This window comes from Salvelinus alpinus, chromosome 33 (assembly GCF_045679555.1).
Source record: "Salvelinus alpinus chromosome 33, SLU_Salpinus.1, whole genome shotgun sequence".
NCBI classification, from domain to species: domain Eukaryota; kingdom Metazoa; phylum Chordata; class Actinopteri; order Salmoniformes; family Salmonidae; genus Salvelinus; species Salvelinus alpinus.
This window is the reverse complement of record NC_092118.1, coordinates 7,628,176-7,656,112: the sequence shown is the minus strand read 5'-3', so window position 1 is coordinate 7,656,112 and position 27,937 is coordinate 7,628,176. Positions and strand designations below refer to the sequence as shown.

The 27,937-nt window shown below is 40.9% G+C and overlaps 1 protein-coding gene across 6 annotated transcripts in view; it reads left to right on the top strand.

Annotated features, from left to right (window-relative positions):
• Positions 1-23,842, top strand: part of LOC139562820 (oxysterols receptor LXR-alpha-like) — a 32,184-nt gene extending 8,342 nt beyond the window's left edge. Inside the window, exons 2-10 of one of the 6 annotated variants that reach the window (XM_071380933.1) lie at positions 1,291-1,418; positions 7,085-7,324; positions 13,294-13,560; positions 13,855-14,057; positions 14,469-14,648; positions 15,003-15,102; positions 17,071-17,184; positions 22,758-22,852; positions 23,118-23,842. In XM_071380933.1, the coding sequence (XP_071237034.1) occupies positions 7,159-7,324; positions 13,294-13,560; positions 13,855-14,057; positions 14,469-14,648; positions 15,003-15,102; positions 17,071-17,184; positions 22,758-22,852; positions 23,118-23,264 (1,272 nt within the window). In that variant the 5' untranslated portion in view covers positions 1,291-1,418; positions 7,085-7,158 and the 3' untranslated portion in view covers positions 23,265-23,842. Of the gene's footprint in view, positions 1-1,290; positions 1,419-6,438; positions 6,597-7,084; positions 7,325-13,293; positions 13,561-13,854; positions 14,058-14,468; positions 14,649-15,002; positions 15,103-17,070; positions 17,233-22,757; positions 22,853-23,117 lie in introns of those variants that run through there. The other 5 variants (XM_071380931.1, XM_071380928.1, XM_071380929.1 and 2 more) reach the window with 5 other exon arrangements.
• Positions 23,843-27,937: the final 4,095 nt, after the last annotated feature.

Here is a 27,937-nt window from a genome sequence, read left to right as displayed (position 1 = left end):
CCCATGTAGCTGACGACCCTCCCAACTCCGCCCACCGACATCCTAATAAGGAAACAAGAACAAAGAGAGAATACGGCAGACAGAGTGGGAGGGTCGTCACAAATGTGTCGGTGGAAACACCATACAGCTGGCGACTGAGGTCAGCGTGCCTGCGCCCTGTCCGCCACAAGGAGTCACTAGAGCGCGATGGGACAAGGACATCCCGGTGGCCCAAACCTTCCCTTAACCGGGACGTCGCTGGGACAATTGTGCGCCGCTTCACGGGTCTCCCGGCTGCGACACAGCCCGGGATTGAACCCAGGTCTCTAGAGACACCTCTAGCATTGCCTTACATTCACTTATATTAAAGCTTAGACCCTACTTTACATCATCTGAGGTTTTTGTGTTGTGCCTGCCATCGGTTGAGACATGCTCTTGAATACAAGGTGGCTGTCATTTCAATTATAGAAACATAATTCATAGAATGGACCTATTCCTGCAATGGACCACTGCAATTTAGCTGGTACACCATTAACATTTTTATTGAAATGTGAGAAATGGTTGCACTGTGGAGCCCTGAAATGTGTCAACATGCATAGGCTATTCTCATTGAGCGTGGCGACGTACTGTTAACGTTTTATCCACTATCTGTCCATCGCTGTTGTAATCTGGCAAGACATAATGTTCCCAAACTGGAGATTTAAACTAGTTCCTGGCTGCGCCTCACAAAAGCACAGTTTCAAATGCGACAATTAAGATAAAATGTTTTATGGAATAGCCTGAAATGTTTTTCAGTTCAGATTTACTTGAGGCATAGGCCTACAATAGCTTATAGGCCTAGTGTATTTTTATTTTGTACATTTTAAAAAATGTATTAATTGGGGTTCAGTGCGGACAGACCTGAGGTCCCCATACCGAACGGTTCAGTACAAAGGGTGTACTATTACACCCTAACTTGTGATTTGTTAGTTCTCTGTTCACAAGCCTACTTTAGACTTTGAGAAGGCCCTTTTTTTGTATTGTGTTTGTGAGAAGTGGCTGGTTAGACACACTCCAAGATGAACATATTTGAGCAGCACAAGGCCCTATGGGGATTTCAGAGCCATGCAAACGACCAATAGTTACCTCGCCTGTGTTCCTGTTTCCACCCTGCCTCCCCTCCCTTTCCTCCATCTCTCTGTTTCTGTCTCCCACAGGATATTGGCTAGCAGAAGGGTTTGCGTTTCTCTCAAGATATTCTTGAGTCATAAAACTTCCACGAGACCGAGGACAGAAGGATGTAGTATTTAATTTATTATTCTTTTTTTTTAGCGTGGAACACAAACGGGCCTGTCCTTAAAGCCGTTCGCTTGTCAATGCCAGGGTAGCAGCCACATTGAATGAGGTTTCAGTCTCACATGGGCAAGATGGACAGATCATAACAAGACATTACTTCAAAGGTATGTTGAACACCAGATGCCCAGTTTAACTGTCTCTCTGGTCAATCTCTTAAACACACTGACAAGTTACTGACATGCAATACACTTGTGCTGCTCAAACGAATAACAGGACTATGCTAAGTAAGTCTGTTTCTTTAATTTTGTACATTTTTATTATGCCTACATTTGCCAAAATGGTTGAATTGAGTCAATGAATATGGGGCAGATGGCATTTTCCATTTACATCATAGGAATTTATCAGACGCTCTTATTCAGAGATTTACAGGAGCAATTAGAGTTAAGTGCCTTACTCAAGGGCACATCGGCAGATTTTGGGCCTAATCGGCTCGGGGATTCAAACCAGTGACTTTTCGGTTACTTGCGCAAACGCTCTTAATCTAGGCCATCTGCCGCCCTGCTTTTTTTTCTTAATTGCTCACATTTGAACAAAGGTGATGTAGCACAAATACTGGCGTTTTGTTGCAGGTACAGCCAACTAGTGCAGAAATTAAATTGTGCCATTGTCAAAATTATACGATATCTCAAAAACAATGTCCTTATAAGTAACTATCGACCCCCCCCCCCCCATCATCATTCGTTTTTAGGCTATACAGTTTGTTTACACGTACGTTGTTTACAAACATTGGAGTAAAGCAAGCTTCGTGAGGCATTTCTAAGTTATGTTCTTGAAAGAATCAATGGGTATCAATCAATCATTCCACAAAGAGTACTATTCGAATCCCTTGAATATTTTAAAGCCTGTTCTAAGTTATTACAAAGTGCCCTTTTAATATAGACCACATGGACATTTCAATAAATCAATTTCAACCCACTAAACCACAACATGTCTCCTAGCTACAGACAATTCCACTGTAATAGAATTGCACTGAGACACTTAAAATGTATACCAATCAATAACCATTTGATTTCAAACTCTATGCACAGGCTACTTTTAAGATTTGACCAAGAACATTTTATAAAAACACAATTACTTGAAGAACTGTGGAGATGCAAAGTTTGGTAGCAGAATTTCAGCCCCCCCCCCCCCCCAAGTGACCACTTTTTGCCAGAACTGTTACATATAGGCTTCAAGTTAAGATTCAAAGACGTCTGCAGAAAGAATGGGGTGTCAACTATGACATGTTGCGTTTGAAAGCATCTAATTTGGTTATTAAACTACACTAGTGGATTTATACCTGGTAACAGAATTGTGTTAACGGAATTTCATCATAGGTCCGTCCCTGCATAATTATGGATATGAATGTCATTCTCTTCATGGTGATGTATCCTAAATAGGTACACAAAGGTAGAAATATTTGGGTATTATTCTACACTGGCTATTAATTTAATGAGCTCCACCACAAAACAAGACCAAATTTGGTTGCTTTGGACCGGACCAAATCTGAACCATTCATAGATGTCCAAACGTGTGCAACAGACATCGGAGTACAGCACACTATATTCAAGTAAAGTATACTACACTACATTATAGTGTACTCAACAGGGGTCGTGTTAATGCAGAATTCTGCATTTTTGAGATTTTTTTTTGCCACATAAGAAATATCTTGCTGCGTTTTGTAAATCAGATCTAAAATGGTGCATATTGTCAGCACACATTTTGTACATCAGTTGCACTTCTCCAATTGGATGATAATTCACAAACGGGCATTTTATCAGCAGACCATGCTCTGACTAATGTGTAGCTACTTTTCTCAGTGTAACCTACCTTTTCTCCTTTTCTCTGGTAATATGTGAAAATTAGGAAATTTAAGGGCTATATGTAGCTGGCTACATTATTTTTATGATAAACATTAGAAATATGATGGCCATGCATCGTTTTTGCCAAAAATACATTTTTTCATTCTAAGCTCATTTGAAATGTGGCTCCTATAAATAGAATTGCACTTTGGTGGCCATCCTGATGAAAAGGAAGCTATTTTCTGCCGAATGTGTTGCGCTAATGTATTTTCTTTGAAGAAAAACTATATTCTAACACCCCTGATCACTCTATTGACGCAGGAAATACACTGACTTTCAATATGAAACACAGGTGACTTCTTTTTTCTTTTTTTTTCTTTTTTCAAGGTGTTTTTTTTTTTTTTTGCAGATTTCTGGACCTCAACTCTAGTGTGCTCTACTGTCTACTAAACTCCATTCTATTCCATTCTATTGTACAAGGACTGTTCTGATCTATACTCTAATACAGTAAAGAAAAGTAGTGTAGTCAAGTACTGTACTGTCCAAACTTTCGAAACCTAGACGTCCATGATTGGTTCAGATTTCGTCCGGTCCAAATCTGAACCAATCATAGACGTCTAGGTTTAGCCAATTAAGGACCAACATTTTTTTTGTGGACGTTGAAATTAAGGCCAGGTGACGGACCGACAATTTCAACTACAATACATTCAGAAAGTATTCATACACCTTGACTTGACCAAATGTTGTTCCAGCCTGAATTTAAAATGAATTAAATTGAGATTTTGTGTCACTGGCTTAATGTCAAAGTGGAATTATGTTTTTAGACGTTTTTGAAATGAATGGTCTATAGTTTCAAAACTAGTTTTGAAATGAATGAAAAGCTAAAATGTCTTCAGTCAGGTATTCAACTCCTAGAAATTAGCTCAAGTCGCATGGACTCTCTGTGTGCAATAAGTGTTTAAAATGATTTTGAATGACTACCTCATACATGAAATTATCTGTAAGATCCTTCAGTCAAGCAGTGAATTTCTAACAGTCAACCACAAAGGCCAGAGGTTTCCTAATGCCTCGCGAAGAAGGGCACCTATTGGTAGATGGGTAAAAATGTAAAAAGCAGACATTGAATATCCCTTTGAGCATGTTGAAGCTATTCATTCCACTTTGGATTGTATATAAATATACCCTGTCACTACTAAGATACTTCCTAACTCCGTTGCCAGAGAGGAAGGAAACCGCTCAGAGATTTCACCATGAGGCCATGGTGAGGCCATGGTTTAAAACAGTGTAGAGTTTAAAGGCTTTGATAGGAGAAATCTGATTGACAGCATTGTACTTACACCACAATACTAACCTAAATGACAGAGTGAAAAGAAGGAAGCCTATACCAAATGAATGGTGAAAACCGCAGCCCCGGTCCCAGCAATTTTGCCACCTAGTCAAAATTTCTAATAGGCTATTTTTGCACAAGAAATAGGTTAAAATACTAGAGATTCTTAAGTGGCCAATTTTTATATATTAGGCTAGCTGTCTTTTTGGGCTATATCAGCCAATAGTGTAGACGTAGTTGGGGTGAAATATAGGAGAGTGGACACTTACTTACTTGACTAGAGCTACGTTTTGCATAACTTTTAGGAGCATTTTGTATAAGTGGTGGTGGCAGGAAGCTGAGCGGTTAGTTGGGCCAGTAACTGAAAGGCTGCTGGTTCGAATCCCTGAGCCTACAAGGTGAAAACCTGTCTGCCTCTGAGCCCTTGATAAGAGCATCCTCTAAATGACAAATGTGAGCCGGATGATTTTTCAAGCAGTGTAAAATGTATTTCCAGTCGACGTTGGAGTCTAAACTATAGCCTATCATATTTAGGAAGTTAAAGACGACTGCGCCGTGCTTCCCTGCCCCATATAACGTAGTCTACAGGCTATATAATTGAGACCACACGTATAGGCGCACTTGATATTGCACGTTTTCTACTTGATCACTTTATGGCGTTAAAGTACTGTCTATTGGCTCTCATATTATAGTTATATGATATTATTTCATTAACCCCAGGTGTAGATTTGATTTCGTAATGACAAGCTGCTGTGCAGATGTCCACACTGTCTGGGACTGATATCACAGATGTTGGTCATGGTAAAGAGCCCCATGTTGTTTTAGTCATGATCTGACTGGGTACTTGTCCTTAACGCCCATTCATCAGCTGGGTTCTCAGTCGATCCCCACTTGTCATTGCACTGACATTGTAGGTTACCCCACATAGTACACTACAGAATGAAAAAAAAAATATATATATAGTGACAATTTTAGATTAAAAATATACATATCTATTCTTTAAAAAAAAGTATATTTGAACTGGCTTAGTCATGTCATGAAAATATGAAATGTTTAAAGAAATTAATTAACTCAGTATGACTTTTTTACCCTGTCATAATCCAAAACCCATCTGTTTCAGGGATGTGAAGTATTATATTGTTTGTTTTCAACCTTCTAGAACCAACAGTGTAACAGGAAGACGTTGCTATTTGTATACATTGTCATAGAACCTAGCGTTACCAGCCGATCGGCAGTAAAACATCTACTTTTTATAGCTTCAAGTTGTTAAATTATAATTGTTTTCTTTTACTACTACAGATAGGCCTATATCATTGACATTTAGGACTGTTTTCAGGTGTAATTGTTGCATGAAGTTAGAGCACATTTAGGCCTAAATGTGAACGTCTCACAATATTGTGACTTTATTAGAACTGAGTGTCCTATGTGAAAGGTGATGTGGTCATGTATGATTTCAAAAGTAAAGCCACAGCAAGTGACCGTAAAGTGGTCTAACATCTCAATGTGTAGGTTGTCCTGCCTACAGTGGGCGAAATGTTTTCTTATGGTATAAAATACATTTTACCAAGGCAAATATGATTATTCTTGTTCTGAATCGTTCAGTGGGGTCTTTCTCGAAAACATAATTTAACATTATGTCTAATGCATCCAATAATAAGCACCGGGCTCTGTTGACATAGCTATTGAGGATTTTACATTTTTGTGGTTGTCATCAAAGTTGTTTCCGCAAGTTGCAAAAAGCTAATTTTAGCATGACACAAGCAGAATTAAATGTAAAAGGATTTGAAAATGAAAAGCTTGGTATATGCTCAGTGCTCAGTTGAAATTTCAGAGATGCGCTTGTTTTTGTAAGAAATCTTTGAAAAATTACAGGAATTTTGAATTAATATGAAAAGCATATACTAAAATATTACATGACGTGTCTGAAAATCGCTTTCCATCTAACCTCTATTGTTATGTCCTGCGGATTCGAGAAGAAAGATAATGAGTTCAACAGGAAAGTGAGCCTGTCAGGTAGCCGGTTGCCTAAATTATTACATTTTGAACAGATTATGATAGGGACATGCGGTTTGGACCATTGGCTTTCTTACAGGATTATCTATACCGGCAATTCTCAACTGGAGGTTTTGAATGGGTCGTGGGTAAAATAATACTCCAGTCTGAACTTAAACCAGGTATGTAGAATAATAATGAACTTACATTAGGAAAAAAAGTATGGACTCAAGTCACTCTTGATAAGATAAATGACACATTTTAAATGTTTTAATCTTTGAACAATTGTTCTTCAATCACAGTATTTTCAATATAGTGCTATTAGGAGTGCTATTTTTGGTAAATTGTGGTCTTAAACCAGTGAGTTCATCAAGAATATGGGAAAATTGTGTCATCCACAATGAGAGGTGGAAAGGTTGTTCCCTTGTCATATAATTGCTACATTTACTATCAATATAGCATTAAAAAAATTGTTTTCCAGAATGTATTTTGGCAACAAAAAAAAGTGTGAATATTGGGTCACGACTGAGACAACCTGGTTCAATTTGGGTCCTGAGGCAAAACCCAGTTGAGAACCACTGATCTACACAATTAACATGATTATTTTACCCATTGGTCAAAAAATGTGTTTTTGATTGGACACCCTGCAATGTGTGTTTCTGTATCGTAGGTGAGGTGTTTGACGGGGCCCCAGAGCTGCAACTGGACTGCCTCTGCAGTGGTGACGACCGCAGCAGTGCAGAAATGAAGCATGAGGGCAACCTCCTCCCCCTGGAACTACCCCACCATGCAGGGTTTTCCAGCCCCCCCCAGAAAGGGCCTTCCTCACCAGCTGAGAAGAGCAGCCCGCTGCTCATGGAGCCCAGCAACATCAAGGCCGACCCCGCCGGCGACATGCCTGCCAACACAGGTGCGCATGTTTTTGTATTTATTTAACCTTTATTTATCCACAAAGTCCCATTGAGGTCAAGATACATATTTTGTGAGGGAGACCTAGCACCTGTGTTTTCAGTGATGTCATCAAACCAGTCGGACTGGTCCAAGCGTCAGGCTAATCTGTTTGTTTTCGACAGTAGTAGAAGTCTCATCTTATACAGTACCAGTCCAAATTTTGGACACCTACTCATTTAATGGGTTTTTCTTTATTTGTACTATTTTCTACATCAAAACTATGAAATGACACTCATGGAATCATGTAGCAACCAAAAAAGCGTTAAACAAATCCAAATATATATTCTTCAAAGTAGCCACCCTTTGCCTTGATGACAGCTTTGCACACTTGTCACTCTCAACCAGCTTCACCTGGAATGCTTTTCCAACAGTCTTGAAGGAGTTCCCAAGTATGCTGAGCACTTGTTGGCTGCTTTTCCTTCACTCTGCGGTCCGACTCATCCCAAACCATCTCAATTGGGTTGAGGTCGGGTGATTGTGGAGGCCAGGTCATCTGATGCAGCACTCCATCACTCTCCTTCTTGGTCAGAAAGCCCTTACACAGCCTGGAGGTGTGTTGGGTCATTATCCTGTTGAAAAACAAATGATAGTCCCACTAAGCGCAAACCAGATGGGATGGTGTATCGCTGCAGAATGCTGTGGTAGCCATCCTGGTTAAGAGTGCCTTGAATTCTAAATAAATCAGTGTCACCAACAAAGCACCCCCACCTCCATGCTTCACGGTGGGAACCACACATGGAGAGATCATCCATTCACCTACTCTGTGTCTCACATAGACATGGCAGTTGGAACCAAAAATCTCCCATTTGGACTCATCAGACCAAAGGACAGATTTCCACCAGTTTAATGTCCATTGCTTGTGTTTCTTGGCCCAAGCGAGTCTCTTCTTCTTATTGGTGTCCTTTAGTAGTGGTTTCTTTGCAGCAATTTGACCATGAAGGCCTGATTCACGCAGTCTCCTCTGAACAGTTGATGTTGAGATGTGTCTCTTACTTGAACTCTGCATTTATTTGGACTGCAATTTCTGAGGCTGGTAACTCCAATATCCTCTGCAGCAGAGGTAACTCTGCGTCTTCCTTTCCTCATGAGAGCCAGTTTAATCATAGTGCTTGATGGTTTTTGCAACTACACTTGAAGAAACTTTCAAAGTTCTTGAAATTGTCAGTATTGACTGACCTTCATGTCTTAAAGTAATGATGGACTGTCGTTTCTCTTTGCTTATTTGAGCTGATCTTGGCATAATATGGGCTTAGCCCTATTTTGTAAAAGACCATCTTCTGTATACCACCCCTACCTTGTCGCAACACAACTGATTGGCTCAAATGCATCAAAGAAATTTCACAAATTAACTTTTAACAAGGCACACCTGTTCATTGAAATGCATTCCAGGTGACTACCTCAAAATGCTGGTTGAGAGAATGCCAAGTGTGTAAAGCTACCATCAAGGCAATGGGTGGCTCCTTTGAAGAATCTCAAATATAAAATATGTTCTGATTTTTAAATTTTTGATTTTTGGTTACTACATGATTCCATATGTGTTATTTCATAGTTTTGATGTCTTCACTATTATTATACAATGTAGAAAATGGTACAAATAAAGAAAACCCTTGAATGAGTAGCTGTGTCCAAACTGGTACTGTATATTTAGAGTACATGCCTATATTTTCCCAGATAGTTCCATGTAGTATATTAACTAGAGGTCGGCCGATTATGATTTTTCAACACCGATCCCGATTATTGGAGGACCAAAAAAGCCAATGGCGATTTAATAAAAAATTAAATTTATTTTTAAATTAATTTTACTATTTATTTTATTTGTAATGACAATTACAACAATACTGAATGAACACTTATTTTAACTTAATACATCAATAAAATCTATTTAGCCTCAAATAAATAATGAAACATGTTCAATTTGGTTTAAATAATGCAAAAACAAAGTGTTGGAGAAGAAAGTAAAAGTGCAATATGTGCCATGTAAAAAAGCTAACGTTTAAGTTCCTTGCTCAGAACATGAGAACATATGAAAGCTGGTGGTTCCTTTTTAACATGAGTCTTCAATATTCCCAGGTTAGAAGTTTTAGGTTGTAGTTATTATAGGAATTATAGGACTATTTCTCTCTATACCATTTGTATTTCATATACCTTTGACTATTGGATGTTCTTATAGGCACTTTAGTATTGCCAGTGTAACAGTATAGCTTCCGTCCCTCTCCTCGCCCCTACCTGGGCTCGAATCAGGAACACATCGACAACAGCCACCCTTGAAGCATCGTTACCCATCGCTCCACAAAAGCCGCCGCCCTTGCAGAGCAACTACTTCAAGGTCTGAGCGAGTGACGTCACCGATTGAAACGCTGGTTAGCGTGGTGCTAGTTAGCGTGGACGGAAGCTATACTGTTACACTGGCAATACTAAAGTTAGCGCGCACCCCGCTAACTAGCTAGCCATTCCACATCGGTTACACCAGCCTAATCTTGGGAGTTGATAGGCTTGAAGTCATAAACAGCTCAATGCTTGAAGCATAGCGAAGAGCTGCTGGCAAACGCACAAAGTGCTGTTTGAATGAATGCTTACGACCCTGCCTACCACCGCTCAGACTGCTATATCAAATCATAGACTTAATTATAAAATGATAACACACAGAAATACGAGCCTTAGGTCATTAATATGGTCAAATCCAGAAACTATAATTTCGAAAACAAAACATTTATTCTTTCAGTGAAATACGGAACCGTTCTGTATTTCCCTAAGTCTAAATATTCCTGTTACATTGCACAACCTTCAATGTTATGTCATAATTATGTACAATTCTGGCAAATTTAATTACGGTCTTTGTTAGGATGAAATCGCCTTCACAGTTCAACGAGCCAGGCGGCCCAAACTGCTGCATATACCCTGACTCTGCTTGCACAGAACGCAAGAGAAGTGACACCATTTCCCTAGTTAAAAGAAATTCATGTTAGCGGGTAATATTAACTAAATATGCAGGTTTAAAAATATTTACTTGTGTATTGATTTTAAAGAAAGGCATTGATGTTTATGGTTAGATACACATTGGTGCAACGACAGTGCTTTTTTCGCGAATGCGCTTGTTAAATCATTACCCGTTTGGCAAAGTAGGCTGTGATTTGATGAGAAATTAACATCCACCGCATCGAATATATGCAATGCAGGACAAGCTAGATAAACTAATATATCAATCAACCATGTGTAGTTAACTAGTGAATATGTTAAGATTGATTGGTTTTTATAAGATAAGTTTAATGCTAGCTAGCAACTTACCTTGGCTTCTTGCTGCACTCGCATAACAGGTAGTCAGCCTGCCACGCAGGCTCCTCGGGGAGTGCAATGTAATCGGCCACAATCGGTGTCCAAAAATGCCGATTACCGATTGTTATAAACTTGAAATCGGCCCTAATTAATCAGCCATTCCGATTAATCAGTTGACCTCTAATATTGACATTACATATATGCATTTACTTTCTGATATTTGTATATCATATTGACAGTACATGTTCTTTTTTTTTTTTATATTTTATTTCAAAGGATTTTCTTTTGCAATTTAGTACAAAACAAAAGCACACAACAACAAAAAAACACAGCTGCCAGACATATGAAATGAAGTATTGCTTAGGCAAGACATGTAACAAGAATAGAGCAAGAATGACAGTTACAACAACAGTAAGTGTTCCTCGTCAGTCTCTGTCCAGATGGTCCAGAAACAGACCCCAAATCTTGAGAAATCTGCTGGAGGGGTTGGTTTAAAAAAAAATATATATATATATATATAATATTTTCTAAGTTAATGGTGTAAAACATTTCTGCTAGCCATCTACTGAAGCAAGGGGGGTGGGTGACGTAAATTCTGCAGCCACCATTCCCTACATCAGAGCCTGTTCCTCCATAGGACGATCTTAGAACAGACTCTGAGGAACCAAAGAGAGCGAGTTCTGCGTCAGGATCAGTGGCCCTCTCATATACCTTTTTGAGTACCAATCAAAGATGTTCCTCCAATAATTATTGAGAAGGGGGCAGAGCCAAAACAGATGAGTTAAGGAACCCTCTGAGGCTTTACACTTGTCACACAGTGGGGAGGCCTTGGGGTAAATTAAATGTAATTTGGTTTTGGAGTAATGAAGTTTATGCACAACTTTGTATTGTATCAATTGATATCTGGCATTGATGGAACGTGTGAATTCTAGACCGGGCTTCTCTCCATAGTTCATCTGAGATCTCAATATTTAACTATTTTTACCCCAAGTCTCCTTGATGACCAGTAAAGGCCTGTGTAGTTGGAGAAAAACTGAGATTAGGTGTTTTGAATTGGGAGGGTGCTGTAGCAAAGCATAAAATAAATGTTGTACAGGGAGGGTGTCAGCATTTAGAATTTTCCCTTTGATATAGTGTCTGTCTTGGAAGTAATGTGAATGGGGGAGTGAATGTATTCTTTAAATTGGACAAATGATGCTAATTGCTTATCTATGTATAAGTCTTCAACTGTGGCCAGTCCCTTCTCCCTCCATTCAAGAAATACCTTATCACACTGAGATGGAACAAAATAATGATTAAAGCATATCGGGGTGTATACAGAGGTATCAGGCACCTTACAAACATGCTTAATCTGGTTTCTTAAATTCTTAAAGAATTTCTCAAAGAAATGTTGTCAGTTTGTGTGGGCACTCTGCTTTGGAGAAAAGCAAGACTGGAAGAGAGGAATTTGTGACAGACTTGAGTTGCATATTTAGCCACGGGGGAATAATGTCAAACTTATCAGGGAAACCCAGGTGCCAGTATGTTAATGCCCTGGCATTTGCAGCCCAGTAATAATGCTTAAAGATGGGTAGGCCTAAGCTGCAACTTTCCTTGGGCTTTTGCAAGTGGGCCTTTATGAATACGGTGGTTTTTGTAACCCCAGACAAATGACAAGGTTGTTGAGTCCAATGTCTTAAAAAATTGATGTGAGAAATTTGAAGATTCTGGAAAAGATAAAGGAACCTGAGAAGAGAAACCCCATCATGGAAAGAGGCATACTCCTGCTCTGTTTTTTGTTGTAGCTTTGCAACCAGTTCACTGTAGTAGTTAAGCTTGAAGATGAGCTTTGGATTTCTAGGTATTTTTAGTGCCATGTAAGTTAAGTGGTCATGCACCACTTTAAATGGTATCCTCTCTAGCTCACTTGTCGTAAAATTATCTGAGATGCACATGATCACTTTCCCCCAATTTATTGAATAGCCAGATAGTTTGCAAAATTAATTGATTATAAGTCTAGCGGGTTAGGGACAGAGGCTACTGGGTCCAAGATGTATAAAAGTCGCCTCACAAGTCCTCAACTGGCAGCTTCATTAAATATTACCCGCAAAACACCAGTCTCAACGTCAACAGTGAAGAGGCGACTCCGAGATGCTGGCCTTACAGGCAGAGTTGCAAAGAAAAAGCCATATCTCAGACTGGCCAATAAAAAGAAAAGATGAAGATGGGCAAAAGAACACAGACACTGGACAGAGGAACTCTACAATTTTTTTCCCCCCTGAGGTCTTTTTCTGATTTTCTTTTGATTTCCCCATGATGTAACTTCTGACCCACCGGAATTGTGATACAGTGAATATTGAGTGAAATAATCTGTAAACAATTGTTGGAAAAATGACTTGTCATGCACAAAGTAGATGTCCTAACCGACTTGCCAAAACTATAGTTTGTTAACAAGAATTTTGTGGAGTGGTTAAAAAACAAGTTTTAATGACTCAAACCTAAGTGTATGTAAACTTCCGACTTCAACTGTGTGTATATTTTTTGTTGTTGCAAACTTGGAAATGAAACGATAACAATTCAAGATTTCAAAATAAGAGGAGAGGAGATCTGAAGGAGCGCTTCTACTCCATGCGCACTAGCGCCCCCTCAGTACATACATTTTCTATGTTTCCACAGAGGGTCAGCGGGTGAAGAGGAAGAAGGGTCCAGCACCCAAGATGCTGGGTAACGAGGTGTGCAGCGTGTGCGGGGACAAGGCCTCAGGCTTCCACTACAACGTGCTGAGCTGCGAGGGCTGCAAGGGCTTCTTCCGCCGCAGCGTCATCAAGAGCGCCCAGTACTCGTGCAAGAACAACGGCCGCTGTGAGATGGACATGTACATGCGCCGCAAGTGCCAACAGTGCCGGCTGCGCAAGTGCCGTGAAGCGGGCATGCTGGAGCAATGTGAGTTGTCTCTGAGCTACAGTTCCCTGTGGCAGACATTTTTATTTTTTATATACACATTCATCTTCAAACACCTGTGCTTTTTTTTTTTACCCTAGATATGTAGGGGTTGTGCTAAAAAACAGTAGAAGATGCACTAATATTAAATGTATAGATACTGATTGGAGATGGCTTGGCAAGAGCTCTATAAAAAGCTATAGTACATCATTGAAATTGACCTCCCAAACTATGGTAGTATGTCTTTTTCCTACTCGTCATTACTGTGCTGATTTGATGTGTTCCTGGCATTCCCAGGCGTTCTCTCAGAGGAGCAGATCCGAGTGAAGAAAATGAAGAAGAACGAGGAAGAGACTGCACGCACGTCTGCCGTGGTGACCCCCACCCCGGTGCCGGAGGTGGTCCCGCTGGCGCCCGAGCAGTTGGAGATGATCGAGAAGCTGGTGGCCATGCAGAAGCAGTGCAACAAGCGCTCGTTCATTGACCGGCCCAAAGTCACGGTGATTGTCTCTGAGTGTCCCAATCCTTTTGTGACGCCACAGGGCAAGCTACTAACATATGGCATGCTAGATATCTTAAACAGTTTTGCTTGATTGACAGTTGCACTAATGTAGGGATTGGTATGAAATCTTCATCTTGATATGGAGGTGGAATACAACATTTCTGCATTGCACAACATTTACACAACACCTCCGCATGTTCAAAGACATGTTAGCCAAGAATACTGCACAAAATATTGTTACTGTTGAATTTTGGGAAAATTAACTTTGTCATCTAGCCAATTTTTGGTAGGTCTGCAGCTCTGAGCACATGGTGAAATCTCTGCATTGTATTAGGTGTTAATTTTTTTATTTTTTATAATTTGTTAATTCATTCATCTATTGACGTCTTTGTCTCCATCTAATTTCCAGCCGTGGCCCCAGAGTCAGGACCCCCAGAACAGGGAGGCGCGGCAGCAGCGCTTTGCCCACTTCACCGAGCTGGCCATCATGTCGGTCCAGGAGATAGTGGACTTTGCCAAGCAGTTGCCTGGCTTCCTAGAGCTCACCAGAGAGGACCAGATTGCCCTGCTGAAGACCTCAACCATTGAGGTGAGTCATGGTTTTTCTAGTGTATTACTCTATCTCCTCACCGTTTACCTTCTTTCCCCTCATATTCTCAGACTGATTTGTTAAAGTGGTAAATACAGTAATAACAAATGCCGGCTTGATATTGTTTTCTGCCTATTTTAAACACTCTTTCGCCTATTTAAAAAAATAATAATAATAATAAATAAATAAAATTCACTTCTAGTCAAGACCACTGGGAGGAGGGTAAATCCTGTCTGGCTCTATCATTATGTTGGTTTTCAGGATCACATGTCTCAATATGTCAAGTAGATTATCTACTTTGGAGGTTGTCTCTCACTTGATCCCCTGTCACTGATGTGCCTTGTTTTTCTGCAGATCATGCTGCTGGAAACATCGCGGAGATATAACCCTGCCATTGAGAGCATCACGTTCCTGAAGGACTTCAGTTATAACAAGGAGGATTTTGCCAAAGCAGGTACAGCATCATCTTTCCTTTTTGTCTGAGATGTTTATGATCCACATTCAAACTGCAATCAGTCAAAAACAAGCTGCTCACCTTCAACTCCCTGCTGTTCTGTACCCCAGGGTCTCCCACCCTGTTTTCCTCATGGCCCCCTTTTTAACATAAAAAAAAAAGTCATTTGTTGTTTTTGAAGCTCATTTCCTGCAATTCCATGTCGTTTAACAAGATTCATAACATATTTTAGGTAGGCTATTTGATGATAATAATGGATAAGGAAAATGAAGTTTATACCCAATTTCCCCAAATGTTTTATTACTATAATTTATTTGAACCCTCAATTTAATTATACATATTCTTTTACAAAAAGTGAATAGATTAATTGAAAGCGACAGTCACACACACAAGATTACTAATCAAGCAAGGTCCAATTTCTTGGACTCCACTTTAGGTTGTAGCTCAGCTTCTGAATGTCATGGAGACAAACCAAAGATCTCCCCGTGTGCTTCAGTTGCATCTTCCTCTATTTTACAGCTTGTTTTTTTATACAGTACTAGTCAAAAGTTTGGACACCTACTCATTCAAGGGTTTTTCCATCTGATGTAGCACTCATCACTCTCCTCCTTGGTCAAATAGCCCTTACACAGGCTGGAGGTGTATTGGGTCATTGTCCTCTTGAAAAACAAATGCGCAAACCAGATGGGATGGCATATCGCTGCAGAGTGCTGTGGTAGCCATGCTGGTTAAGTGTACCTTGAATTCAAAATAAATCAGTGTTACCAGCAAAGCACCATCACACCTCTCCCCCATGCTTCACGGTGGGAAATACACATGCGAAGATCATCCGTTAACCTACTCTGGAACCAAAAATCTCACATTTGGACTCATCAGACCAAAGGACAGATTTCCACCGGTCTAATGTCCATTGCTTGTGTTTCTTGGCCCAAGCAAGTCTCTTCTTATTGGTGTCCTTTAGTAGTGGTTTATTTGCAGAAATTTGACCATGAAGGCCTGATTCATGCAGTCTCCTCTGAACAGCTGATGTTGAGATGTGTCTGTTACTTGAACTCTGAAGCATTTATTTGGGCTGCAATTTCTGAGGCTGGTAACTCTAATCAACTTATCCTCTGCAGCAGAGGTAACTCTGTCTTCCTTTCCTGTGGCGGTCCTCATGAGAGCCAGTTTCATTATAATGGTTGATGGTTTTTGTGACTGCACTTGAAGAAACTTACAAAGTTATTGAAAAGTTCTGCATTGACTGACCTTCATGTCTTAAAGTAATGATGAACTGTCGTTTCTCTTTGCTTATTTGAGCAATTCTTGCCATAATATGGACTTTACCAAATATGGCATCTTCTGTATACCACCCCTACCTTGTCACAACACAGCTGATTGGCTCAAATGCACTAAGGAATAAAATTCCTCAAATTACTGTAACTTAACAAGGCGCATCTGTTAATTGAAATGCATTCCAGGTGACTACCTCATGATGCTGGTTGAGAGAATGCCAAGAGTGTGCAAAGCTGTCATCAAGGCACAGGGTGGCTACATTGAAGAATTTCAAACATTTTTATATTTTTTTGCACACTACATGAGTCCATGTGTGTGTTATTTCATAGTTTTGATGTCTACACTTATTCTACAATGTAGAAAATACTGAAAAACCCTGGAATAAGTAGGTGTCAACTTTTGACTGGTACTGTGTGTGTTTTATACATGCATACATGCATACATACAGTACACAGGCTGGAGGTGTATATTTGTGTGTGTATGTGATTTTCTTTTTATATGCATATATAAAAAATAATCACACACATACACCCCTGAAGTCAAGGAAGGTCCCGCACCCACTCAAGGAAACTTTGGTGCAACCCCTAGGTAGGGAACCCTTGCCATACTCTGTGGAGACATTGACCTCTTACCCTTAACCCATATTTGTATCCCTCTGTCTGGATTTCCCTCTTTCGCTCTCATCCCCCTCAGGGCTGCAGTTGGAGTTTATCAACCCCATCTTTGAGTTCTCCAAGGGCATGAACGACCTGCACCTGGACGAGGCGGAGTACGCTCTGCTCATCGCCATCAACATCTTCTCTGCAGGTCAGAGGTCAAGTGGTATGCTAGTGTGGAACAGAGCCCATATGCAAGGTACCTTTATTACGAAGGTCTGGACATCGAAGTAATCATTAGGGATTCACTGATGTGGATATTCTGGGGCGATACCAATATTAAATATTTCCTTTGCAATATCGATTTTTAAGCCATCATCGGCCTATACCAATATGGTCACTGATATATTGTGCATCCCGAGTAATCATATGCGAAAGCTTCCAAAAACAAACACATTTATAGAAACAGGGTGTGTTTTCAAAGATTCTACAGGGTTTGCAGTGTAAAATATGAAGTTAAGTAAAGGTGGCTGTAGATATTTCGAAAAACTTTTCAGTAAATAGAATGACAGTAAAACAGTTAATGATATGGTGCCTTCAGAAAGTATTCCTACTCCTTGACCTATTTAGAATTGTTACAGCCTGAATTAAAAATGGACTGAATAGATCATTTTTCTCACCCATCTACACATAATACTCACATAATGACAGTGCGGACCTGGCATCCTTTCACTCCCTCCTCTCTACATTCTCCTCTTCTGTCTCTGCTGCTAAAGCCAATTTCTACCACTCTAAATTCCAAGCATCTGCCTCTAACCCTAGGAAGCTCTTTGCCACCTTCTCCTCCCTCCTGAATCCTCCTCCCCCTCCTCCCCCCTCCTCCCTCTCTGCTGATGACTTCGTCAACCATTTTGAAAAGAAGGTCGACGACATCCGATCCTCGTTTGCTAAGTCAAACGACACCGCTGGTTCTGCTCACACTGCCCTACCCTGTGCTTTGACCTCTTTCTCCCCTCTCTCTCCAGATGAAATCTCGCGTCTTGTGACGGCCGGCCGCCCAACAACCTGCCCGCTTGACCCTATCCCCTCCTCTCTTCTCCAGACCATTTCCGGAGACCTTCTCCCTTACCTCACCTCGCTCATCAACTCATCCTTGACCGCTGGCTACGTCCCTTCCGTCTTCAAGAGAGCGAGAGTTGCACCCCTTCTGAAAAAACCTACACTCGATCCCTCCGATGTCAACAACTACAGACCAGTATCCCTTCTTTCTTTTCTCTCCAAAACTCTTGAACGTGCCGTCCTTGGCCAGCTCTCCTGCTATCTCTCTCAGAATGACCTTCTTGATCCAAATCAGTCAGGTTTCAAGACTAGTCATTCAACTGAGACTGCTCTTCTCTGTGTCACGGAGGCGCTCCGCACTGCTAAAGCTAACTCTCTCTCCTCTGCTCTCATCCTTCTAGACCTATCGGCTGCCTTTGATACTGTGAACCATCAGATCCTCCTCTCCACCCTCTCCGAGCTGGGCATCTCCGGCGCGGCCCACGCTTGGATTGCGTCCTACCTGACAGGTCGCTCCTACCAGGTGGCGTGGCGAGAATCTGTCTCCGCACTACGTGCTCTCACCACTGGTGTCCCCCAGGGCTCTGTTCTAGGCCCTCTCCTATTCTCGCTATACACCAAGTCACTTGGCTCTGTCATATCCTCACATGGTCTCTCCTATCATTGCTATGCAGACGACACACAATTAATCTTCTCCTTTCCCCCCTCTGATAACCAGGTGGTGAATCGCATCTCTGCATGTCTGGCAGACATATCAGTGTGGATGACGGATCACCACCTCAAGCTGAACCTCGGCAAGACGGAGCTGCTCTTCCTCCCGGGGAAGGACTGCCCGTTCCATGATCTCGCCATCACGGTTGACAACTCCATTGTGTCCTCCTCCCAGAGTGCTAAGAACCTTGGCGTGATCCTGGACAACACCCTGTCGTTCTCAACTAACATCAAGGCGGTGACCCGTTCCTGTAGGTTCATGCTCTACAACATTCGCAGAGTACGACCCTGCCTCACGCAGGAAGCGGCGCAGGTCCTAATCCAGGCACTTGTCATCTCCCGTCTGGATTACTGCAACTCGCTGTTGGCTGGGCTCCCTGCCTGTGCCATTAAACCCCTACAACTCATCCAGAACGCCGCAGCCCGTCTGGTGTTCAACTTTCTCAAGTTCTCTCACGTCACCCCGCTCCTCCGCTCTCTCCACTGGCTTCCAGTTGAAGCTCGCATCCGTTACAAGACCATGGTGCTTGCCTACGGAGCTGTGAGGGGAACGGCACCTCCGTACCTTCAGGCTCTGATCAGGCCCTACACCCAAACAAGGGCACTGCGTTCATCCACCTCTGGCCTGCTCGCCTCCCTACCTCTGAGGAAGTACAGTTCCCGCTCAGCCCAGTCAAAACTGTTCGCTGCTCTGGCACCCCAATGGTGGAACAAACTCCCTCACGACGCCAGGTCAGCGGAGTCAATCACCACCTTCCGGAGACACCTGAAACCCCACCTCTTTAAGGAATACCTAGGATAGGATAAAGTAATCCTTCTAACCCCCCCCCCCCCTTAAAAGAGTTAGATGCACTATTGTAAAGTGGTTGTTCCACTGGATATCATAAGGTGAATGCACCAATTTGTAAGTCGCTCTGGATAAGAGCGTCTGCTAAATGACTTAAATGTAAATGTAAAACAAGTTTTTAGAAATTGTTGCAAATGTATTGAAAATTAAATACAGATATCTCATTTACATGAATATTCACACCCCTGAGTCAATACATGTTAGTATCACCTTAGGCAGCGATTACAGCTGTGAGTCTTTCTGGGTAAGTCTGAGCTTTGCACACCTGGATTGTGCAAATATTGAAAATTCTTATAGCTCTGTCAAGTTGGTTGTTGATCATTGCTAGACAGCCATTTTCAAGTTTTGCCATAGATTACGTCTATTTAAGTAAAATCTGTAACTAGGCCACTCAGGAATATTCAGTGTCATCTTGGTAAGCAACGCCAGTGTATATTTGGCCTTGTGTGTTTATTGTCCTGCTGAAAAGTGAATTTGTCTCCCACTGTCTGTTGGAAAAAAGACTGAACCAGGTTTTCCTCTTGGATTTTACTTGTGCTTGACTCTATTGTTTCTTTTTATGCCCACAAAATTCCTAGTTCTTGCTGATGACAAGCATACAGTTGAAGTCGGCGGTTTACATACACCTTAGCCAAATACACATTTAAACTCAGTTTATCACAATTCCTGACATTTAATCCTAGTAAAGATTCCCTGTCTTAGGTCCGTTAGGATCACCACTTTATTTTAAGAATGGGAAATGTCCGAATAATAGTAGAGGGATTTATTTCAGCTTTTATTTCTTTCATCACATTCCCAGTGGGTCAGAAGTTTACATACACTCAATTAGTATTTGGTAGCATTGCCTTTAAATTTAACTTTGGTCAAATGTTTCAGGTAGCCTTCCACAAGCTTCCCACAATAAGTTGGGTGAATTTTGGCCCATTCCTCCTGACAGAGCTGGTGTAGCGGAGTCAGGTTTGTAGGCCTCCTTGCTCGCACACGATTTTTTTAGTTCTGCCCACAAATTTTCTATAGGATTGAGGTCAGGGCTTTGTGATGGCCACTCCTCCGATATACCTTGACTTTGTTGTCCTTAAGCCATTTTACCACAACTTTGGAAGTATGCTTGGGGTCATTGTCCATTTGGAAGACCCATTTGCGACCAAGCTTTAACTTCCTGACTGATGTCTTGAGATGTTGCTTAAATATATCCACATAATTTTCCTCCCTCATGATGCCATCTATTTTGTGAAGTGCACCAGTCCCTCCTGCAGCAAAGCACCCCCACAACATGATGCTGCCACCCCCGTGCTTCACGGTTGGGATGGTGTTCTTCGACTTGCAAGCCTCCCCCTTTTTCCTCCAAGCATAACGATGGTCATTATGGCCAAACAGTTCCATTTTCATCAGACCAGAGGAAATTTCTCAAAAGTACAATCTTTGTCCCCATGTGCAGTTGCGAACTGTAGTCTGGCTTTTTTTTATGGTGGTTTTGGAGCAGTGGCTTCTTTTTTGCTGAGCGGCCTTTCAGGTTATGTCACTATAGGACTTGTTTTACTGTGGATATAGATGCGTTTGTACCTGTTTCCTCCAGCATCTTCACAAGGTCCTTTGCTGCTGTTCTGAGATTGATTTGCACTTTTCGCACCAAAGTACGTTCATCTCTAGGAGACAAAGCGTCTCCTTCCTGAGCGGTATGACAACTGCGTGGTCCCATGGTGTTTATACTTGCGTACTATTGTTTGTACAGATGAACGTGGTGCCTTCAGGCCTTTGGAAATTGCTCCCAAGGATGAACCAGACTTGTGGAGGTCTACGATTGTTTTTGAGGTCTTGGCTAATTTCTTTCAATTTTCCCATGATGTCAAACAGAGGCACTGAGTTTGAAGATAGGCCTTGAAATGCATCCACAGGTACACCTCCAATTGACGTCAATTAGCCTATCAGAAGCTTCTAAAGCCATGTCATCATTTTCTGGAATGTTCCAAGCTGTTTAAAGGCACAGTCAACTTAGTGTATTTAAACTTCTGACCCACTGGAATTGTGATACAATTGTTGGAAAAGTTACTTGTGTCATGCACAAAGTAGATGTCCTAACCGATTTGCCAAAACTATACAGTTGAAGTTGGAAGTTTACATACACTTAGGTTGGAGTCATTAAAACTCATTTTTCAACCACTTTGCAAATTTCTTGTTAACAAACTATAGTTTTGGCAAGTCGGTTAGGACATTTACTTTGTGCATGACACAAGTAACTTTTCCAACAATTGTTTAGACAGATTATTTCACAATGTTGTTGACCTCCCTACCACAGCCACTAAACTCTAACGGTTTTAAAGACACCATTGGCCTCATGGTGAAATCCCTGAGCGGTTTCCTTCCTCTCTGGCAACTGAGTTAGGAAGTATCTTTGTAGTGACAGGGTGTATTGATATACCATCCAAAGTAGAATGAATAATAACTTCAACATCCTCAAAGGGATATTCAATGTCTGCTTTTTACATTTTTACCCATCTACCAATAGGTGCACTTCTTTGCGAGGCATAAGAAAACCTATGGTCTTTGTGGTTGAATCTGTTTGAAATTCACTGCTCGACTGAAGGATCTTACAATTATCTGTATGTGTGGGGTACAGAGACGAGGTAGTCATTAGAAAATCATGTTAAACACCATGCAACTTATTATGTGACTTGTTAAGCAATTTTCTTATTTTGGCTTGCCATAACAAATGGGTTGAATACTTATTTTCAAATAATATTTAAGATTATTTTTTTTAAACATTCCACTTTGACATTATGGTGTATTGCGTGTGTGTAGGCCAGTGACACAAAGTCTAAATTGAATCAGTTTTAAATTCAGGCTGTAACACATACTAAAATGTGGAAAAAGTCGAAGGGTGTGAATACCTTCTGAAGGCACTGCATGTGTTTGTTGAGGAGTTCACTATGAATGTGTTTATTTTCCACTTTGGTGAACTTTCCGTGCCATTCACTCAGTTATTTTCACTCGCCTCGCTGGTCCCTTCGTTTAGAGTTCTTCCGCATTTATGCGAAGAGTTATGGGATTTCAAACTATTAATGTCTTGACCTGGGTACTACAGAGACCTTGCCCATATGTAGGAAGTAACATTCAACATATCTATGCATTAGGTATAAAACGTTAAGCTGTATTCGTATGTTCCCCAGACCGGCCCAATGTGCAGGACCATGAACTGGTGGAGCGACTGCAGCAGCCGTACGTGGACGCACTTCGTTCTTACATCATGATAAAGAGACCAAACGTGAGTGCCCTAGTTACATATGATTTAACTTGCACAAGCCGCCATGTGTAGGTTTTGAGGATGTTTCAGTTTCACACACACTTGAGTCCGCGTTGAGTTGAATTCAATTTTCAATTCCAGTCAGTACAGAAAATGTATTGAAATTTAGGTCATGAGTGGGGAAAATCCAAATTGAAAGTAATAGGAAAATGTTTAAAAATACAAAATGTAATGGTCCCCAACCCTGAATGATGAGTGGGGTTATATTAATCTCTCTTCCTTCTAGGATCACCTGATGTTTCCACGCATGCTCATGAAGCTGGTCAGCCTCCGCACCCTCAGCAGCGTCCACTCTGAGCAGGTCTTCGCCCTACGCCTCCAGGACAAGAAGCTCCCGCCGCTGTTATCTGAAATCTGGGACGTCCACGAGTAACTTCGCCGACACCCTTGCGGAACTCTGCCGCGCTCCGCAAACCTGCGTACTGGGATGGACAGAAACAGTCTTTCGAGTGTCGAAAAAAAGACTTGAGAATGAATCGATGCCTCCCAGGATACCCAAACACGACGGATCAAACCTACTGATCGGTTGCCAGATTGGAGGAACTTTTTTTCTTCTGTATCTTCTATGCAGTTTGGGAGGATAGTGATGGCCCTCTGTCCTGCAGACTGGGATACTAATCTCATGGGGAGGTTGGGGCAAAGAAATAGAATTACCAATTATATTCATTCTATTTCTATGGGTTGAGGATTGTGTACACCTGATTTCTCTCCCTCGCCCATTTCGTTACTAAAGGTGAGACAGGCTTGTGGTGAGATTGTGCTGCCATGGTCAGTGTGGCTCAGACTTGCTAGCCAGTGTTCACCATTACATCTACTGATATCTGTTGATAGTCTCGTGATCGGCCTATCTATAACGACAATTACCATGAAGGTTTTGGCAATGCCCCCCCCCCCCCTCCACATCATGGATGATAACCCCAAAGTGGAAATAAACAAAGACGTTATAGCCCCGTGTTGCAATGGGATAGGATACAGAGGTATCCTAACTGCTGGACAATGTTAAGCAATGTGTCTTATTGGTGTCCACTGTCCAGATGTATTTTAGAAGTTTATTTAGCAGTTTAATAGTCAGCCATCTGATTTGTTCTCCTCTCGGTGAAGGAACAAGAAAGCAATTCTGATTGGTGTTGAATTGTTTAGAAGTGTTGGTATAGAGATGCGTAGCCTACCACTTTCGAGTGCAGGACCCCCACCAACCATTTTGTAAATGCACTCAAACATTGATTTACATGTACAAAGTATATATTAATATGACAAAATATATATATTTAGTATTCCCACAAGTGAAGACATCCATACAAAATGACTTGTACAATCACTCACTTACGCACAAGCAAGCAGTGAATTTTTAAATTGTATTTTTTTAAAGCATCACTGGATATGTGAGGTCCAAGCTGAGGCCTTATACACTGGAACAACTTCAATGCTACGCTAGGGAGTAGTAAGCTTAGGCCAGGGATAGGCTTCTTTGATGCGGCTGGTGGCACAAAAATCTCCCCCGCCTACCTTGCGAGCAAAACATTTTAGCGACACCGGTCGGTAATTCGGCCATGCTTACTACAAGTTTAGATAGCTGGCCGCTAGAGTAACTTAGCTGACATGAGCTAATTGACTGCTGATGCACAACCAAATTTCAAAATTGCACATAGAATATACAAACTCTGAACAGTAAGTTGAGTCCCCGACAAATTAGTCCGAGGGGTCCACCAGTTGTACATCCCTGGTCTAGTTGTATGTACTGTCCTCCCTTCCCCCAAAACAGCATGGTTCCAGACATCTGAGTGGCAATTTCATCCAGATGTCTAAAATGTGCTTTGCATCCCACAATAGCAAAATAAGTTAAATTACGCTCCTGCAGTACTTTCTGCAACGGTAACATTTTTGGGTTACACTATAACTTTCATGAATAAACCATTGTAAATGTTTAGAAATGCTTACAAATAATAATAAAAAACTCAATAGTTTTACACTATTTATAAATGGTTGTTCGTGAATGTTATAATGGTCTTACCCATTTCTGACCCATTTCTGATTGCTAATAAGGTCATACTCGACTAAGCTGTTACTCATCCGTTTTTTCCCCCATGATGCTGTTTCTATCACAGTCCTTTGTATGATGATGACTTTGCTAATGTGACACTTTTGAAAACAAACGTTCAGAAGGAATTAGAGAAGGAAAGCTTCTTTAAAAAAAATGCGATTTCTGATTGACAAGACAGTTTTGTCCATTACTGACCCCACTTTACAACTCAGATCAGTGTGAAACAGAGGAGAGTTGATGACTCCAAGACAAAATAGGGAGATTATCATAACAGTTGCACAATATGTCAAAGTAGCACAGAGATAAGGGAGTAAGCTATATGGAACAATTACTAGACGGAGCTTTCAGTTAGGAGAAGAAAATCAATGCAATTTTTTAACAAATATGTGTAATATTAGGGTTGGTGGTCTTCTATTTGTAGTCTGATGTCAAACATCAGGTTTTTATGGCTTTGTTTTATTTAGTTCGGTTGATATTGAGATTGATTGTCTTTGATGGAGCTGACTCATAACCTGAAGATGGTTCAAAGTTCACATTATTCAAAGGGTTTGCTCTTCCCTGGGCATGCGTGTGGAGCCATCTAATTTGAACTACTCTTGAGACTTAAATTGCAAAACCATACAATCCCAGTTTTCCTATTTTTCCTTTCAATATGTAACTCATACCAGCAAATGATTGTCTACATTGAAATGACATCAGTATTTTCAGTCTGAATAGAAAACCTAAGCATTAACACAAAGTATGGGGTCTTAAGTCTAAATGATGTTTTCAGTTGTTTAGAATACACAATGTTAATTATTGTTAATACTGTAGGTAACTGAAAGTTGACTGTAATAGCATTTATGACCTTCTGGTGTGCAGAACCCATTTAATTCCCTTCTCTACATCTTAAAGGGTGAAGCTGTAAACCATATTGACATAGAAATGCAAACTTATTTGAATATTTTAACACTTTAAGACATGTATATTCTGCTTTATATGTATAAATTAAAACCTGACAGATATTGTAGCCTATTGCCAGATTATATATTTGTGTACGAACTGAAACCAAAAACCACTAATTTTTCCGATTTTTGTTTTATTACAATTTCAAAGTGATTTGAGTTATGCTTATACAAAATAAATGCTTTATTGTAATTAGTTCTCTTAAATATATCACGGCCAGTAAAATGAATTTATTTGTTCTGTTGTCAAATAGAGCAGTCAACAGTTGTGGCTATTTATTCATTTTTATCAGAAGAGCTTGGAAAACACAGAATGAATTTGGGCAACTTGGAATTTTACTGCATTGACAAGTATTTACTTTATGACACAGCGGGCTTCATGCAATTATAGTTCTAGTCCTTTCGGGGTCTATTTTCTTGTCATTTAAATGTTATGCTTAGTGACAACTCCCAAATATACTGAACAAAAATATAAACGCAACATGTAAAGTGTTGGTTTCATGAGCTGAAATAAACGATCCCAGAAATGTTCCATGCGCACAAAAGCTTATTTCTCAATGTTGTGCAAATATTTGTTTACATCCCTGTTAGTGAGCATTTCTCCTTTGCCAAGATAATCCATCCACGTGACAGGTGTGGCATATCAAGAAGCTGATTAAACAGCATGATCATTACACTGGTGTACCTTGTGCTGGGGACAAAAGGATAGTGTAAAATGTGCAGTTTTGTCAACAATGCCACAGATGTTTTGAGTGAGTGTGCAATTGGCATGCTGACTGCAGGAATGTCCACCCAGAACTGAATGTTCATTTCTCTACCATAAGCTGCCTCCAATGTCATTTTAGAGCATTTGTCAGTACGTCCAATCGACCTCACAATTGCAGACCACGTGTAACCAAGCCATCCCAGGACCAACACATCCAGCTTCTTCACATGTGGGATCGTCCGAGGCTAGCCACCCGGACAGCTGATGAAACTGGAGTATTTCTCTCTGTACTAAAGCCCTTTTGTGGGGAAAAACTCATTCTGATTAGCTAGGCCTGGCTCCCCAGTGGGTGGGCCTATGCCCTCTCAGACCCACCCATGGCTCCACCCCTGCCCAGTCATGTGAAATCCATAGATTAGGGTTTAATGAATATATTTAGTTGACTGATTTCCTTATGAACTATAACTCAGTAAAATCTTTGAAATTGTTTTTGTTCAGTATACATTGTAACGATGACTAAAGGTACACTAAGCAAGTTTTAGTTGCTAATGAATTCAGTGTTGGCGATGTTTTCTTAAACTATACAATCCTTGAATTTCTGGCCATTTAGGGGACCTTTTTTGTCCATTAACTAATTTCATTTAAATGGATGTCAAGGCCCTGCATTTGAGATTGGACTAAGAACTGACAATAACAAATCCACCCAATGTGGCACAATGCAATCATTTGACAAATGCATGTAAAACGTGTATAAAAAAGGGTGTGTTCTGCTGTAGTGGCAGCAGTGACTTTCTAGCTCTCTGCCCTGTTCTCCCAATAACCTATGTGAAGCTAGCCATAGTAAGGATTACCTACCTACAAAAAACAAAGTCCCTCATTGAAAGTGATGCAAATGGATACAAATAAACTTCAGAATTGCATTGGGGGCATACTTGTATTTCACTGTACAGCCTTACCTATGGATTGGCGATCAATGGAATTGGGTATCAGTTCACTCAGTGACACCCACAGAACACAACTGTGAAGGATTACACAAATATGAGTCTCGTAGCTCATATTGCGGGACTTTTGACTGTGGGAAATCACCTCCCCTGTCAGCCTATTGTGCGTATTGACATTCATATTGTACTGAAGTGATTTCCCACAGTCAATGTCCTGCAATAAGAGCTACACCGCTAATATCTGTAGCCCTGGATGTCACTGAGCAGACTGATACCTATGGATTGTGGATCAATGAAATGGGGTAAGACTGTACAGTGCAATATCATTATGAATATAAATATCCACAGTAGGCTGACTGAGCCCATAGTCAAAGTCCTACAATAAGAGCTATGATACTAATATTTGTGTAAACT